General features: G+C 45.2%; 6 protein-coding genes across 6 annotated transcripts; 2 read left to right on the forward strand and 4 right to left on the reverse strand.

The window, feature by feature from the left end:
• Positions 1-166: 166 nt before the first annotated feature.
• On the reverse strand, positions 167-1,844 carry BHQ10_003743 (uncharacterized protein; the record flags this gene model as incomplete). Its single annotated transcript, XM_040876033.1, has 6 exons — positions 167-466; positions 524-713; positions 775-823; positions 890-1,607; positions 1,660-1,791; positions 1,842-1,844. 6 exons carry the CDS (start codon positions 1,842-1,844, stop codon positions 167-169), a joined length of 1,392 nt encoding a protein of 463 aa, XP_040732247.1.
• Positions 1,845-2,883: 1,039 nt separating this feature from the next.
• Positions 2,884-4,629, forward strand: BHQ10_003744 (uncharacterized protein; the record flags this gene model as incomplete). Its single annotated transcript, XM_040876034.1, has 5 exons — positions 2,884-3,036; positions 3,110-3,870; positions 3,917-4,292; positions 4,350-4,454; positions 4,504-4,629. 5 exons carry the CDS (start codon positions 2,884-2,886, stop codon positions 4,627-4,629), a joined length of 1,521 nt encoding a protein of 506 aa, XP_040732248.1.
• Positions 4,630-5,401: 772 nt separating this feature from the next.
• On the reverse strand, positions 5,402-6,354 carry BHQ10_003745 (uncharacterized protein; the record flags this gene model as incomplete). The annotated part of the gene is made up of 4 exons (XM_040876035.1): positions 5,402-5,577; positions 5,656-5,726; positions 5,791-5,949; positions 6,008-6,354. The coding sequence occupies 4 exons, from the start codon at positions 6,352-6,354 to the stop codon at positions 5,402-5,404; spliced, it is 753 nt and encodes a 250-aa protein (XP_040732249.1).
• A 724-nt stretch (positions 6,355-7,078) lies between these two features.
• BHQ10_003746 (uncharacterized protein) lies at positions 7,079-8,152 on the reverse strand (the record flags this gene model as incomplete). The annotated part of the gene is made up of 1 exon (XM_040876036.1): positions 7,079-8,152. The coding sequence occupies one exon, from the start codon at positions 8,150-8,152 to the stop codon at positions 7,079-7,081; it is 1,074 nt and encodes a 357-aa protein (XP_040732250.1).
• A 2,057-nt stretch (positions 8,153-10,209) lies between these two features.
• Positions 10,210-13,455, forward strand: BHQ10_003747 (uncharacterized protein; the record flags this gene model as incomplete). Its single annotated transcript, XM_040876037.1, has 3 exons — positions 10,210-10,381; positions 10,463-11,654; positions 12,732-13,455. The coding sequence occupies 3 exons, from the start codon at positions 10,210-10,212 to the stop codon at positions 13,453-13,455; spliced, it is 2,088 nt and encodes a 695-aa protein (XP_040732251.1).
• A 208-nt stretch (positions 13,456-13,663) lies between these two features.
• Positions 13,664-14,594, reverse strand: BHQ10_003748 (uncharacterized protein; the record flags this gene model as incomplete). The annotated part of the gene is made up of 2 exons (XM_040876038.1): positions 13,664-14,355; positions 14,414-14,594. The coding sequence occupies 2 exons, from the start codon at positions 14,592-14,594 to the stop codon at positions 13,664-13,666; spliced, it is 873 nt and encodes a 290-aa protein (XP_040732252.1).
• Positions 14,595-14,613: the final 19 nt, after the last annotated feature.

Raw genomic sequence — 14,613 nt, forward strand, 5'->3', positions numbered from 1 at the left:
GATACAATATCTATAGATTGGTACTATGAATGTCATTTTCAAGTTTAGAGTTTTTAAAAAAGGTCGTTACAGAAGAATGGCAGACCGAACGAAAAGTTGGTATATTGAATTACTTGTAATCAATCTGTATCCAACAATAAAAATCCACTCTTTTAACACAATTAGCTTAATTTCTAGTTACAAGCTTGAAAAAATTGAGAATACGCTCTATGAAGCTAGGCAGCTTGGGCTTGGTTGTTGAAGGTTTGCTTGTCGTGGAAGTGTGTTCGCTGATATCGGGAAAGGGTTGTGCGCGAATTGCAGCTTCAACCTCCTCGCGGGCATCATATCCATAAATCCAGGGCTGGATCACTGGACAAGTCCATCTGCTCGGAAAAGCCCCTTGAATTTCACTGCCCAGCTGAGATAGGAAGATTTTGTCTCGTGCCTCTTGCTCCGGACCATCATGCATATGAAAGGACTCGCGCTATATAACTCATGTCAATCACATGCAAAACCACATCTCTGGACGAGAAGTACTGACCTGCTTGAATGTCTCCTTGACAATTCTTTCACCGCGAGTTTTGCGCAGTGATTGGTACATGTTGAGAGCCTGAGGCAGCTGATCTTTCGATTTGATATGGCCTAGAAGAAGACCAAGTACAGCACCGTCTTCAATTGCTGAATTTGCACCTTGTGCTAGGTATGGCAACATAGGATGGCACGAGTCACCCCTAAGAGAGGTCTTAGTATAACCGTAAAGCGTATAAAAGTCGGATTTGAGAAAAAACTTACACAAGGACGAAATTTGACTTCTCATTCACCCATGATGCAAGCTCATCCCCTTAATACGGTCAGCCATCACTTCTTGTTGCTTGATAAAATCCGTATCTCAAGTGCCATGACTTACTATGCATCAACTTCCACTTCTCGACGTTGTCAACCATTTTCAAGAAACGAGTCAAGATAGGATCCCAGTGCTCAAACAGCGAAAGCATTTCTTCAACATTTGCTGCCTCCCGGCTTGAACCTTGCGGCAAATCATCCGGTACTAGAAGCACGATGTTGTACTGATTTCCTGCTTTGAGTGAGTAACCCACGGCATGTGCACCGGGTCCAATCCAAAAGTGACATTTGGGATTCTTCACCCATGACCTCAATTCAGGGTCTTCGATATCTTCCAAATTCAAGACGATGCGATAAGCAAGATCTCCAGTAGGCAGAGGTGGGTCATCCTTTTTCAGAAATAGAGAACGACATTTCGACCACAGACCGTCCGCCGCGACAATAAGATCGGCAGTTGCTTTAAAGCCCGAAGCACAAGTCACTCGACCGTGATCAAAGTCGATATTGTCCACTTTCTCGTCAAGCTTAATCTCGACACCGAGCTCCTTGGCTCGCTCATAGAGTGATAATTGCAAATCCACGCGATGCGAATCGAGGAATGGGGCATTGTACTTTTGGCGCATCTTCTTATCGAAGTTCTCTTCTCTAGCTAATATTTCGCCGGAGTAGCGGTGGACAAGCAGTTCGGTCGGCTCGGCAGCGGATTTCCATAATTGCTCTGGTAGATTCCATTGTTGGAGTATTTTGCTGGAATTGGGGGTTATTTGCAAGCCTGCACCAACCTGTACCTTCCTGTTAGTTCAAAATAACTTGTTACCGTTCTTCGGCTTTTACCTCTCGAAGTTCTTTTGCAGACTCAAAGACGGTGACATGGTGGCCAGCCAGACTGGTTGCTATTGCTGTCGCCAGGCCACTCAAACCCGCCCCAACCACAATTACGTTCAGTTGAACAGACGCAACTGGTGCCTAAATCTATAAGTGAGACAAAGCTTCAGTTCGACGATGTAGGCACATACCATGTTTATGTTTCCGCAATGGTAAAGCTGAATTGCTCCAAGTTATGGTGATACACTCTTCCACACCACAAGTGTCGTTCAGCTTATCGTAATAAAATTTTGTCCAGGCTTGCAATTGTGTAGCTACTAGAAGATAGATAAATTTCGAAAGCTCCTCGTGTCGTATGGCGCTTTACCGAACCTGACACATGTACCAATGCTCTCGAAGTGCGGAGCTCTTCGCTACACGCTCGGGGGCATTCCGCGCTCTCGGGAAATCCGAACGGGGAGTCAATTGAACTTATGCCAGAGATTTCTTACACGATTTGCGAGTCATGTTTTTGTTCACATGATTAGGACTGTCCTGATATTACATTCCTCATCCCCGCTGTCAAATCCTTGTAGCTTTCCACGAACCGGATATGCCGTGTAACTGAACACCCCCCCCCTCGGCCAAGAACCGCGAATTTTCATCACTACGACATCATTCCTTGCCTAGAAGATTAATTCCCCTTGTTCTTTACAAAGAATAGCTACCCTAGACCCTAGATAGTGTTATACAGCTAAAAGAGATTGCAATACTAGGCGAGCAGTCATACACGTGTAGCCTATCATTAGCCTAGCATAACTAGGTCTAGATGACTCGCACCATTCAAAACAAGAAGTCTGAAGGCTGCGCAATGTTGGATCCTGTAAATTTTTACAACTAAGCTCCCACAAGTGAAAAGCCTTGAAACTCGGCGAGTTCTCCTTGCCTCGACGTGACTCGGATTTGCCGTACTTTGCCCCGGAGACATGGAAACCCTAAAAGCTAGAGAGCGGCGATTCCGAGTCAGTGCTATTGGGTGTATGGTCTTCAATCCAAGCTGAAAGATGACACTCCACTTCAGTAGTATCACAGTCTAAGCGCCCCCGCAAAGGCCCCGGTTACCCCGGACTGGGGTCATCCAGGTCATTGGTATGCTCTCACTGGACTAGAAAAGGAGTGATAATCCTACGACTCTTCTGCCATGTCACATTCACCATATACCCATAGAACACCGAAAGCGATATCTCTGGCATAATGAGCAAGGATATAGTCTCCCCTGGCAACGAGGCTCTCCATATCGAGTCAGTTGGGCGCGTTGCCCCTGAACAAGACATCGACTCGGAGAAAAAAATCGTCAACGAGCTTGTTCTGATACCGCAACCCACACAAGATCCCAATGATCCACTGGTATAACTTTGACCCATCCAAACCACATCCATGAAAATGTGACAGAGTCAACAATGCTAATATTGACACTCAGAATTGGACAAATTTCGAAAAGTACTCGACCTATCTCACAGTATGTTTCTTCACGGTCCTCGCAACCTTCAATTCCAGCAACTTCACCGTCGCTATCGTTCCCTTAAGCAAGGAATTCCATGAATCAACGACTCGAGCCGGTTACCTCGTCTGCTTCAACGTCCTCCTTCTAGGTGTAGGAAACGCAATATGGGTCCCATTGTCGCGAGTCACTGGGAAACGGCCCGTATATTTGGTAGCTCTTCTACTTCTTATCGGAACAAACGTCTGGAGCTTTCTCACACATAGCTTCGAAAGTCTCCTGGCTGCTCGCATTGTCTCTGGCTTTGCAGGTTCTGCCGCGGATGCCACAGTGCCATCTCTGGTTGCCGATCTGTTCTTTGTTCATGAACGTGGGCATTGTATGATGATTTTCCACTTTGCCCTTAGTACCGGCTTTTTTCTTGGTCCACTGGTTTGTGCATACATTACGCAGGAGGTGGGCTGGCGTTGGACATGTGGCTTGATCGCTATTGCTGGAGGAGCCACCTTCTTGGTGGGTTTAGTCTCAATCAGAGAATCAAACTACTCCCGAGAAACGGCTGATCTGGACTTACCGAGTTCATCCTACGCACCAAAACGAAGTCTTGTCTCCTGGATGAGCTTGACGCGTGGTTACAGGAAGGACGTATCGTTTTTCAAAGCGTTTTGGTCTACTATTCGTCTAGCAGCATATCCTCCAATTACTTGGACTGGTCTAACTGTAGGCACATTTGTCGGATGGTAAGTGATAAACAAAACTGGTTCCTTATGTGGCTAACTTTTCTAGGAACATCGTCGTACAACTTACTTCCAGCCAAACATTCACCAAGCCTCCTTATGGCTGGAAAGTTGGTAGCCTTGGCCTCCTCTCCATATCCGGCTTTATCGGTGCCATATTCGCGTTCTTCCTCGGAGGCAAGCTGATCGATATGATTGCAAATCGCATGACCAAGGCAAACAATGGAAGGCGAGAACCTGAATTCAGATTGCCTGCTATCATCATCCCCGCCATTATTGGGCCGCTAGGTGTCCTCATTTTCGGTCTCTGCGTGGCTCACAAGACGGCTTGGATTGGCCCTGCTTTTGGATATATGATGCAAGGTTTTGGGTTGACGGCGGTTTCCAATGTCGTTGTCACGTACGCCGTCGATGGATACAAGGAAGTATGTCGCAAATATTTCCAATTGCTCCAGAGGAAATGATAGCTAACAGTCCGGAAGATGGCTGGAGAGGCACTTGTTGTCGTATTCGTCATCAGAAATGCCATCGCAACCATCCTAGCGCTCTATACTGTGAATTGGCAAGCTGCAGGTGGTATCCAAGATGTAGGTATTCCTGATCTGGAACTATGTTAATAACACTGACCATATATAGGCTTTCGGTGAAATGGTTGCAATTCAATATTTCTTCCTTCTCATTGCGATTCCGATGTACTTCTATGGGCGAAAGATCAGATCCTGGACACAGACTTTTGGCCCTTTGGCAAAGGTTGCGGCATAGTTTACCCACTACTACTGCATATGGTATCGCAAGTATTACATTAGATAGTATTTTGCAATCAATTACTGATATCAACAACTATCTTACTACCGGTGATATACTAGTTTGTAACCATCTCGTTGTATCCTTACGCTTGCGTCAACCGCTACCATTTTTCAAGTTATAAGCGCGACCAACAAACATACGAAAACAGATTTAACAAATCAACCTTGTTTATCCTACGGTCCTACGGAAATGCCGACAAAGAAATGTATTGACCATAGTCATTGGCCAGTAATCCTTGATGATTGTTCTTAGTGTTAGGGCAGCTTGACTGGAGCTCTCGGCGTTGACGTCAATTTCACATTTCGCTGTTCTCGGAAAAATCTTTAGATACACTACCATTTTAGGACTATCAAAGCTCATATATGTAGTACAACTTTTGTAATCACAATTGACTGCTAATGGTATTATTTCGAACAATATTGGAGGAAGTTGGAGGTCTCTGGATTGCTCGTGTGCTTAGAGTTGTGTAATCAGGGTTAGGACATGCTCTTATCCAAAATTAGAATTATTGCTGCAGTCCCAACAGAGATTGCAGAGAGCTCTCGCTCCTTTCAAGAGTTTTAGTAGCGACTTAATACACAGGGGAGTCTCTTTCCTGACCCTCAGACCTATATACGATGTGAATACTAAACATATAACATTATCCGTTTATTTCATCAAGGATCGAATTACCAATATGGAATCAGCGCAACTCTTCCTGGGTCTTGATACTCTCTGTGATCATAAATTATCGGGTAGTATAGCCACCATTCGCAAAGATGGTCTGTCCCGTAATCCATCCTCCTTCTGTGCACAGGAAGCGCACTAGCGGTGCGATATCAGTCGTCTCGGTGAGACGATTGCCCATGCCATTAGCCTTGTGATACTCAACAGCTTCAGGCGATTCCTGTGGATAGAAGAATGCTATGCGGTTGAATCAGTTATTAATCTTTTTCTTACTGTCGGCTGAAATCAGCTAAGCTGAAAAGGGAGGGAACTCACGAGTATCCATTGGTCCTGGCGCAACAGCATTCACGCTGATTCGACGTTGTTGGAGCTCTTTACTCACACCCCTAAATTCCCTGCTGTCAGTAAAAGAGACGACGTGTTCTGTACAGAATAAATGGTAGAACGTACCGGGTAAAGTGCTCAACTGGGGCTTTGCTGCCGGCGTACGATGTATAGAAGCCCGTGAACGCGGCCAGGAGAGCAGTGACGATGGTAATAATCTTTCCGCCGTCTGGAACATGGGCGGCAGCCTCCTTCAGAATAAAGAATGCGGCCTTGGAATTAATACTACCAGCAAGGTAATGTCAGTACGTAAACATGGCTTAAAAAAGATTGCATGTCATACGCAAACATGGAATCGTATTCAGCCTCAGTGATCTCCGTGATCGGCTTCTTTAGCACTTTACCAACGGTGTTCACAACGATATCCACCTTCTGAAAGTCGGCTACGACCGCTTTAAAGAGGCCAGTGACGGCATCGGCGGTAGTGAGATCACCCTGATAGAATTTGACTTGTAACGAAGGATGCTTCTCTTTGAGCTCAGTCTCGAGCTTGGCAGCATCGGCTTTCGAGCTGTTAGAATTGTAGTGAAGAGCAAGATTGGCGCCTACGTTCGCTAGTTCCCTGGCGATATCAGCACCGAGATTCTTGACACCGCCGGTGATAAGAGCGACTTTTCCTGAGAGCGCCATTTTTTTTTTTTCAGAACTTGTGTGTATTATGGAGATAGCATGTGGTGTGCAAAACATAAGAGGGCTTTTTTCCAGAAAAGAGAGGCTTTTTATATCTAGTTTGAATCATTGAATGCATGAGATCAATCAATGCCGCTCTCAGTTAAAGGGTTGCAGTCGTTATCCCGATATGGAAAGCGGGTATAATTCAGCCAGCCTCAGTGGCTGAGAAAGTCCAATGATTCAATGCGGATCTCCTCGGGGCCCACCGATCACGATCTACGATCAACTCCAAGTATAAAATGACTGGCTCAGGAAATATGAGGCGGGTTAGTGTCGACCAACTCATCGTGCCGAACTGGTGTTGACTCGTGTAGTACCATCCAACATGAATGTCATGAATTGCAGGCATGGACCAAAATGACCCAATGCCACGATCCCAGAATCTCTAGTAAAAGTCCCAATTCGCCCAATCGCAACCCAAAAGTGCATACCACTACCCAAAAATAGCTAACATCAACAAATTTCTAAGCCTATTTTTTTTTCACTTACGGTCTGGCCTGCTCTTTAAATTAACACCTCGGATTGGTTCCGGTTTATGCTACTCTGATGTCGAATCTCAGCTACCAAGGTCTACAAGGATGATAACATCTGTGGAGGGCTAGCATTTCCTGTAGCAGTAGTACTGCCGCACCTTGGGCTGTCTGGCATAGCAGATCACCTAGGTATCAATGATACTGGTGCTTTATATCACATATTCTTCATCTCGCTTGTCCGATGCATCATCCGATGGCGGTCGAACAGGGAGCCCTTGAGCCTCTCTTCTTAACAACGTGTCTCTTTTCCATTTCCAAAATCCAGGAACCCTTTCATTTGCGGGTAAATGGCCCATTGTTTCACGTGGATCGGTAAAGTTTAGGCCAGCTAGCCAAGCTGCAAGATCGAATTCATATTCTAGTTGTCCATCAACAAGCATTTGGATGGTCCCGATACGCTCGTATAGAAGCTGTCCATATCTAGACGTACAGTAATCCATACCAAGAAGATGGCAAATCCAGTCCTGCATGTATCGACAAAGCCACTCCGGGCGCGTTGTATACGTTGACAAAATCCTAGGGATTTCACTTCGGTCAAACTTGTCGCTACCACAATGCCGACTCGACCAGTGGTCGTACGTGATATTTTCTGGTGGGAAGGCCAGCTCTAGTTCCGCAGACTGGAAATCGAGAACAAGTGTGTCGATCAGCATACCGCGGTCCTCGAATTCCTGTATGTTCCAACGACTTTTCTGGGAGTTATCTTTCTCTTTGCTTCTTTTCTCTGCCACGGGGCCATAGCGGAGGAACCGCTCTAAAGCGGCATAGAATGACCAGTGGAAGCCCAACCGGCCACCGTCGCCCAGTTGGCTACGGATAATTTTTTCATCGGCGATGTTACCAAAGAGACGGACATTCGCGTAGAGAGTCGATATATGGGTAGTGAGACATGGCACCGAGAGCCAGATCAGAAAGAGGGTCAAATCATCCTTAACTGAGATATCAAGGATATAGTCCACTTTCATGCGTTGAAGAATTGCCCGAGTCTCCACTGAAATTTGGTGATTTGTGAGGAGAAGAGACACGCAACTTGAAGGGCTAGTCATACTTTGCTGCGTATAATAAGTTTTGGCACCTCCTCCAGGCCATGCCTTGTACCGAAGATCATTGTATTCGACCCCATCGGACTCGATCGGAGTTACAGGAGGGCTGGTCGGCGCATAGAGTACGTGTCCGATGATGAGCTCTCGGAGCTCAAGCGGGATATTAAGCAACAGGGACATGAATAAGTTCGAGGTCTTGATAGCACTTTGTGAAGGTAATGGTGAAAATAAACTCAACCAGCAGAGAAGTTGAATCTATAACTGACACCGGCTGCTTTGAATAACCCGAGGCTCTTACTAGGACTATCTTGAATTCGAATAGGAGGCGACTATATGCTAAGTCTCCATATGTCTTGCAGCATGCCCCCAGGCCTTTTATCATCTTTGCGACAATTCTGAAGCCTGGGAACAGGCAGTAATATTGTATGCCTACTGAAAAGTTGGAGAGTGCAGTAACACAGTATTCAAATATTTTAACAACACTGCATGTGACCCCACACAAGTACCAGAAACATATTTATTATGAATATGTTTCTGGTCGCATTAGTACATAATCACAAGTTGGGCGGCTAGGCTACGAAGATCAATACGTCTACATGTAAGAACTATATCAACCAACACGACCGTGTTCATATAATCCGGTAGGTGATATGTAGTTCTTTGTTGTCTTGTTTCAATGCGATCCGCTTCGCAATCGAGTTATGTTCTAATTGTGAGCTTGAGTCTTCTAATATGTCAATTTTCAAAGTTCTTACTTGAACCGATATGTCGGTATTATGGATAGTCGAAGAGCATCCAAAGTGAATTTCGAGAAAAAAGAAAATAAAAACTATAGGTCTCCTTCCAGGTATCAACATTTCATCTAAAACTATGTGAGTTCCGACGAAGATCCAGCCTTCTCTATGCACACTATGTACAAGAGTGATTGACATTATCATCAAAACTAGGCTGACACATCGACAAAAGCTGGCCTTTGATAGAAAACAAAAGGCAAGAAGTACAAGCTCGTCAGTTTCAAGCTCACTAATATAAGTCTGCTATTCCGCTTGGGCAATACTATGTTCAATATACCTGGAACCTGTAAGGATTGTCGCCTGTTTAAAGTAAATTCGCTGCTTCATCACAATCGCCACGCGAATAACATCTTGGTAAGCTGATCACAACCACAATTGAGTAGAGTCTATACAGTATATGTAGTATGGACATATAATTGTCCCTCGAGATGTTTGTTGTGATCCATGATTTGATCGAAAGAAGCTGCGTGGATGAAGTATGTGAGATATGATGTCATGGCAGAGACCTCTAAACCCGAATCCAGATTACCCTAAGCTCGCCCTATCTGAGCACCTATAGCATTACATAGTATTATCAAGGGTTTATTTGCAGCCACTCTTTACGGTTTAGATATGGGGAGGCAATACTCCAAACTTGCCTGCGTTGCCTTCCCAAATCGAAACGTCATTGTGGCACTATAAGGCGTAGTATGGATTCCGTTTGCTAAATTATGATCATGAATTAATAAAATTCTCAGAATGGATGGAAAACAAGACATAATATTAGCAATTTCAATAATTGTCTTTCTTCTAGCTACTGTCTTTGTGGCTCTTTACTTTATCTCCTGCGTCTTTGTGGTTAGGACAGTGAGGCTGGCCGATTGGCTAATGCTTCTGGCATGGGTAAGTCTGCACATAATGAAGCACTTCGTCCTCCTTTGGCCATTTTATTTGATGGTAGTTGATGGATCTTTCATGAAGATGCTTGACTTTGGCTTGATGTTTTCGCTCTTCTACGCAACGGGGAAGGGTTTGGGACGCCATGCTCGTTTCATAAGCCCCGAGAATGAAATTGGTCTGAATAAAGCCATTTATTGTTTCCAGATCTTATATGTAAGTGTCCACTCCAAATTTATAGAGAGATATGCTGAGACAGCTTAATTCAAGGATGCATCCTCAATAGCCGCTAAAGCTTCGGTTCTTATTTTCTTCCTAAGCCTTACGCACCTCAAAAAGGGCTACTATTGGGCAAACTATATCACACTCTTTGTGGTAACTGTCGTAGGCATCGCTCTACTTTTCGACACAGTTTTCCAGTGTCATCCGATCTCAGCAAAATTCCGATTTGAAACCCAGACCAAGGAACACTGCACTGGAATTTTTGCGTCATTCATTTCAACTTCTCCGTTCAACATAATCACTGATACGGCAATTCTGGTGATACCAATTCCTCTACTAACTCGAATGCGTATGCCGACCAGGGAGAAGGTTATTCTGGTCATTACCTTTGGCGCCGCCATTCTTGTTATAGCGGTTGATGTCATTCGGATTGCTTTCCTTGAAAGTACAGCCACATCTCGGCTGCAGGATCTTCACACCGCGAAGGTTGGCGAAATTCCGGATGAAGATTATACCTGTCCGTTGACCCCAATTTGGCCATCACTGCGTCATTCTAGTCTGGGACGAAGCTAAGCAACACAATGCTAATTTCGCACAGGGTTTGCTGCAATATCGTTCATGTTGTCTGCGGTAGAGGTGAACATAACCATAGTCTGCGCTTGTGTTCCTAGCTTGAAGCCTCTTGCAACTCATTTCAAATTAACAATGATCCAACCTAGCGACTCAGGAATGGACCGCTCGTCAGAAGATGCAACGGGGCGAGGCAACGCACCGATGACCGCAAGAAACGAACCGGCAACCTTTGAAATGATGGATGTCTTAACCCATCGAATAGCATCGCAGACGGAAATAGAGGAAGCAGACAAAATCGACTACGACGAAGCACGAGGAAACATGACATTTATCAATTTGTTAAACGCAAAGCCAGCAAACATGCTTAAACTGGATAACAGGGAATCTTTTGGACCGAATGCACTGGTCTCAACCATTTTCTTCCTGTGGGGGTTCGCCTATAGCCCTCTAAGCGTTCTCAATGAAAGTTTCGCGACCGTCACGCAACTGACCCACGGCCAGTCGCTTGGACTTCATGGCGCATTTGAGGGGGGGTATCTACTTGGCCCTCTTCTTGTGGGCCGCCTCGTTCTGAAGAGATACGGGTGTGCAGCTACCTTCATAACAGGTCTCTATATCTACGCTTGTGGGACCCTCATTTTCTGGCCAGCTGCTGTTTTAGGTTCAACTGCAATATTTCTAGCCTCCAACCTGATAGTTGGTTTTGGTCTTGGGATATTGGAAACGACGGCAAATATGTTTGTCGCATTGTGTGGACCGCTGGAATACTCTGAGATCCGTTTATGTGTCGCGCAGGCTTTCGAGGCCACCGGAGCGCTCTCGGCACAAGTACTTTCAGACAGGGTGTTATTTAAAGACAAAAATAGTGTGACCCAAGTGGTCAACGGACAGTGGACATTTTTGGTCCTTGCTTTCTGTGATGTGATTCTTGCTGTTATCTTCTACTATCTGCCAATTCCTGAGGCGCCAGATGATGATTTAGCAGAACTAAGTGGCTTGCGCCCGGCAAATAGCGCAAAGGTATGCGGCCTCCCTGTTCCTTTCACGACTCTTGCACTAGGTGTGTGGTCCCAATTCTTTTACGTGGCAGGGCAAGAGATGCACGGCTTGAATTACAGCTATTATGCGCCGGGTGCCTTTACAAGCATTTCTAGTACCGTTTTTATTGGTGGCCGCATCCTTGCTCTCATCGTCATATGGCTGTTTTTGAAGCCACGGTGGGCACTTCTCATCTCTTATATTGGAATGATTGTCCTTTCCGTTCTCCGTATAAATACAACAGGCAGGGCTTATGATACGGTAGGTTTTCTATTATGGGCCTTTGAGGGTGGAGCTTTTCCTATCATTTATGCAATTGCATTGCGTGGGACAGGACGCAATACAAAAACAGCGACGGCTTTCTTATCCTCTGCCATTGGTGGAGGACTGTTTTTCCCCTTCATAAAACATGCCATCCAAGTGTCTCGTGGAGAAGCATATTCTTATTGTATTGTCACTGCAGTTTTTTGCGCCGGGGCCGTCTTCCCATTGTACCTGAACTTATTACCGAAAGCTAGGAGGCAAGTCGACCCGATTAAGGGAGAGTACCTCCATCGAAGGTAATCTCTTTAAAAATTGATGCATTTGGCAGGGTAGACTTCGTATGGGATCGATCTCATCCTAATGCTTAGAGTTTAAAATGCAGATCGTTTGACAGCTTTTCAGGTATCCACCCAAGAAGTGCTATTACAGCTTTCCCCGTCAAATTTCTTAATCACACAATACCATACTTTGAATGAGTACTTCCAAACAACTTTTGCAACCATTTGATAGTCTTTAACAATAAATCTACCCTACCTAAACTCAGGTTATCATCGAGCTTGGGTCGTGGCCTTGGGGAACTCCTCAAAATATTCTCACGGTCTACATAACCAATCCATCAGCTCTTTAAAATGGAGTGAGAAACATAAATAACCTCCATGCTGATACAGGTGTCGTTGAGCATTGTAGAACTAATTAAAAATAGACCACATTTCGACTCACTTAGTCTACTTTCTGACGCCAGAACTTTAGACACTCGTTACTACGATGGATGGCACTGAAACAAGTGGAGCCTCACGATACGAATACGCTCTTATTACCATTTTCGGCTATAAATTAGGGCATGCTCCACAGCGTCGAGGTCAATTAAAACCCGATCATGGTATTAGGACACAATGAAGGATTTTTCTAGTCCATCAAGTCTTTTATTTTCATCTGTATTCTACATCGGCAATTTACATTTGAAATTGTGCGACACATCGCTTGATTCTAAGGGCGCCAACTATACACCAAACGAGATTCCTGCTCAGCATGACCGAGATCACATCTCCTTCGCTCTCTGGCGATTTGCATCGTCATTTGAGTGCAATTTATCGCCTCTTCACCGTTTCCCGCATTCTTCGAGCTCTTCAGTTGATCTTCGCTGCCGTGGTCGCCGGCCTTTACGGAATCGACCTCGCTCATTTCACCAATACACAAGCTCACGCTGACGCAGAATGGATATATGCCGAGTTTGTCGCTGCAGTATCTGCAATTACCTGCCTCATATTCGGCCTCATGTCTTCGATTCATGTTGCATGGTCGGTCCTTGATGCGACCATATTCGTGCTTTGGTTGGCTCAAGTGGGAGTCTTTGGGACAATCTTTTACCCTACAGTGCGGCCTGAGTATATTGGATCTACATTGTCAGTCTCTCGCATGCGTGCTGCTGTTTGGGTGGATCTAGTAAATATGGCGCTGTGGCTGCTGACAGTTGTATTACGTATTGTGTGGTCCATACGTGCTCGAAAACAATCTCGTCGAAGCAACGCTTCCAAAGGGGATGCTACACCATTTCTGGGATTTTTTGGTCGAAGCAGGGATTCGCACGTGTATAGTGACCAAGAGTATGGCTGCCTGAATGTTGGTCAAGAAGCATCGATTGGAGTCGATACCAAGCTGTCAGAAAAGAAGTGGGCCAATAGGATTGATGAGAAATCGGAGAAGATCAGGGTCTGAAAGGAAGCAATCTAGAAATTAACTCTAAGTCACAGACATCGTACCTAAAACATACTACCATATACAATACATTGTGTGATACTCTTTCTTACATCTTTCCCCTTGTCAACCTTTAGAGAATACAAAGACAAGGATGCTTTATTATCCACTCATAACCTATGGTCTATCTGATATCTGTTAGAGGCCCGCAAGGTACTGGAGCAAAAGTTCATGGACGTTCGGCCAACACCATAATATCTTCCTCCCCGTCCGATAAATGCAAAGCCAGCCTATGAAGTTTTCGGAAAAGGCGCGCAGGATGAATCACAACAAAAAGGAAAGCAGATACTGACAACAGCGCCGCATCAAAGATATACAAATAGATCTCAGTTTTTGCAAGAGCACTGTTGCTGCCACTTGTAAATTCAATCAAGCGATAGAGACTTCGAATGAAGATAAGAACACTGACACATCGCAAAGTCCAAAGCGTTGGTCGCCACGAAATCGAGGGATCTTTCAACGTGATCACTGTCGGGCCGTTGTTGAGGCGGATATGAAGAATCGTGGTCTCGAAAGTGAACCATCCCAGCGCGATGAGTTGGATAATCAGTCCGCCGATGACTATGTGCTGACCGAGCTTGATTCCACTGGGGTCACTGCTGGATTGCATGGCAGAGCCAGCCATCTGACAAAGGAAGCTTGCAATATCGATCAGGACGTAGATCTTTGTGACCCAGCGCACGCTCATAATTGTGTACTGCTCTGCATGAAGTGCGCGTGCAAATCGGCCTAAGGTCATGTAGACTGTAGCTGCAAGAAGAGGTGCAGATCCGAGGATAAGCATAAGTTGAAGAAGATAAGGGCCGCCGTCACGTATATTGTTGTGAGACCATGATCGGCCGTAGTAGCCAAAAGCTTCGCCTATCAAAATTATCAGTCTACCAGAGTTCTAATTGATCTGCGAAGTGATGGTACTCACCAATGCAGCCGAGTATGAATGGAATGAAGAACCACGCTCGAAGAGGAAACATCAGAACGAAATGAGTAGCTGCTCCAACGCCAAAGATCACGACAAATACCAAACCGGCCACTTTTGACGGATTGTACGGGTAGAGATCGAAAGGCGCCAGGCCTCGTTCTGTCAATGTGTAATGATTCATGATGTATCAGCAGTGACGA

Source organism: Talaromyces amestolkiae, assembly GCF_001896365.1.
Source record: "Talaromyces amestolkiae strain CIB chromosome Unknown scaffold6.1, whole genome shotgun sequence".
Classification (NCBI taxonomy): domain Eukaryota; kingdom Fungi; phylum Ascomycota; class Eurotiomycetes; order Eurotiales; family Trichocomaceae; genus Talaromyces; species Talaromyces amestolkiae.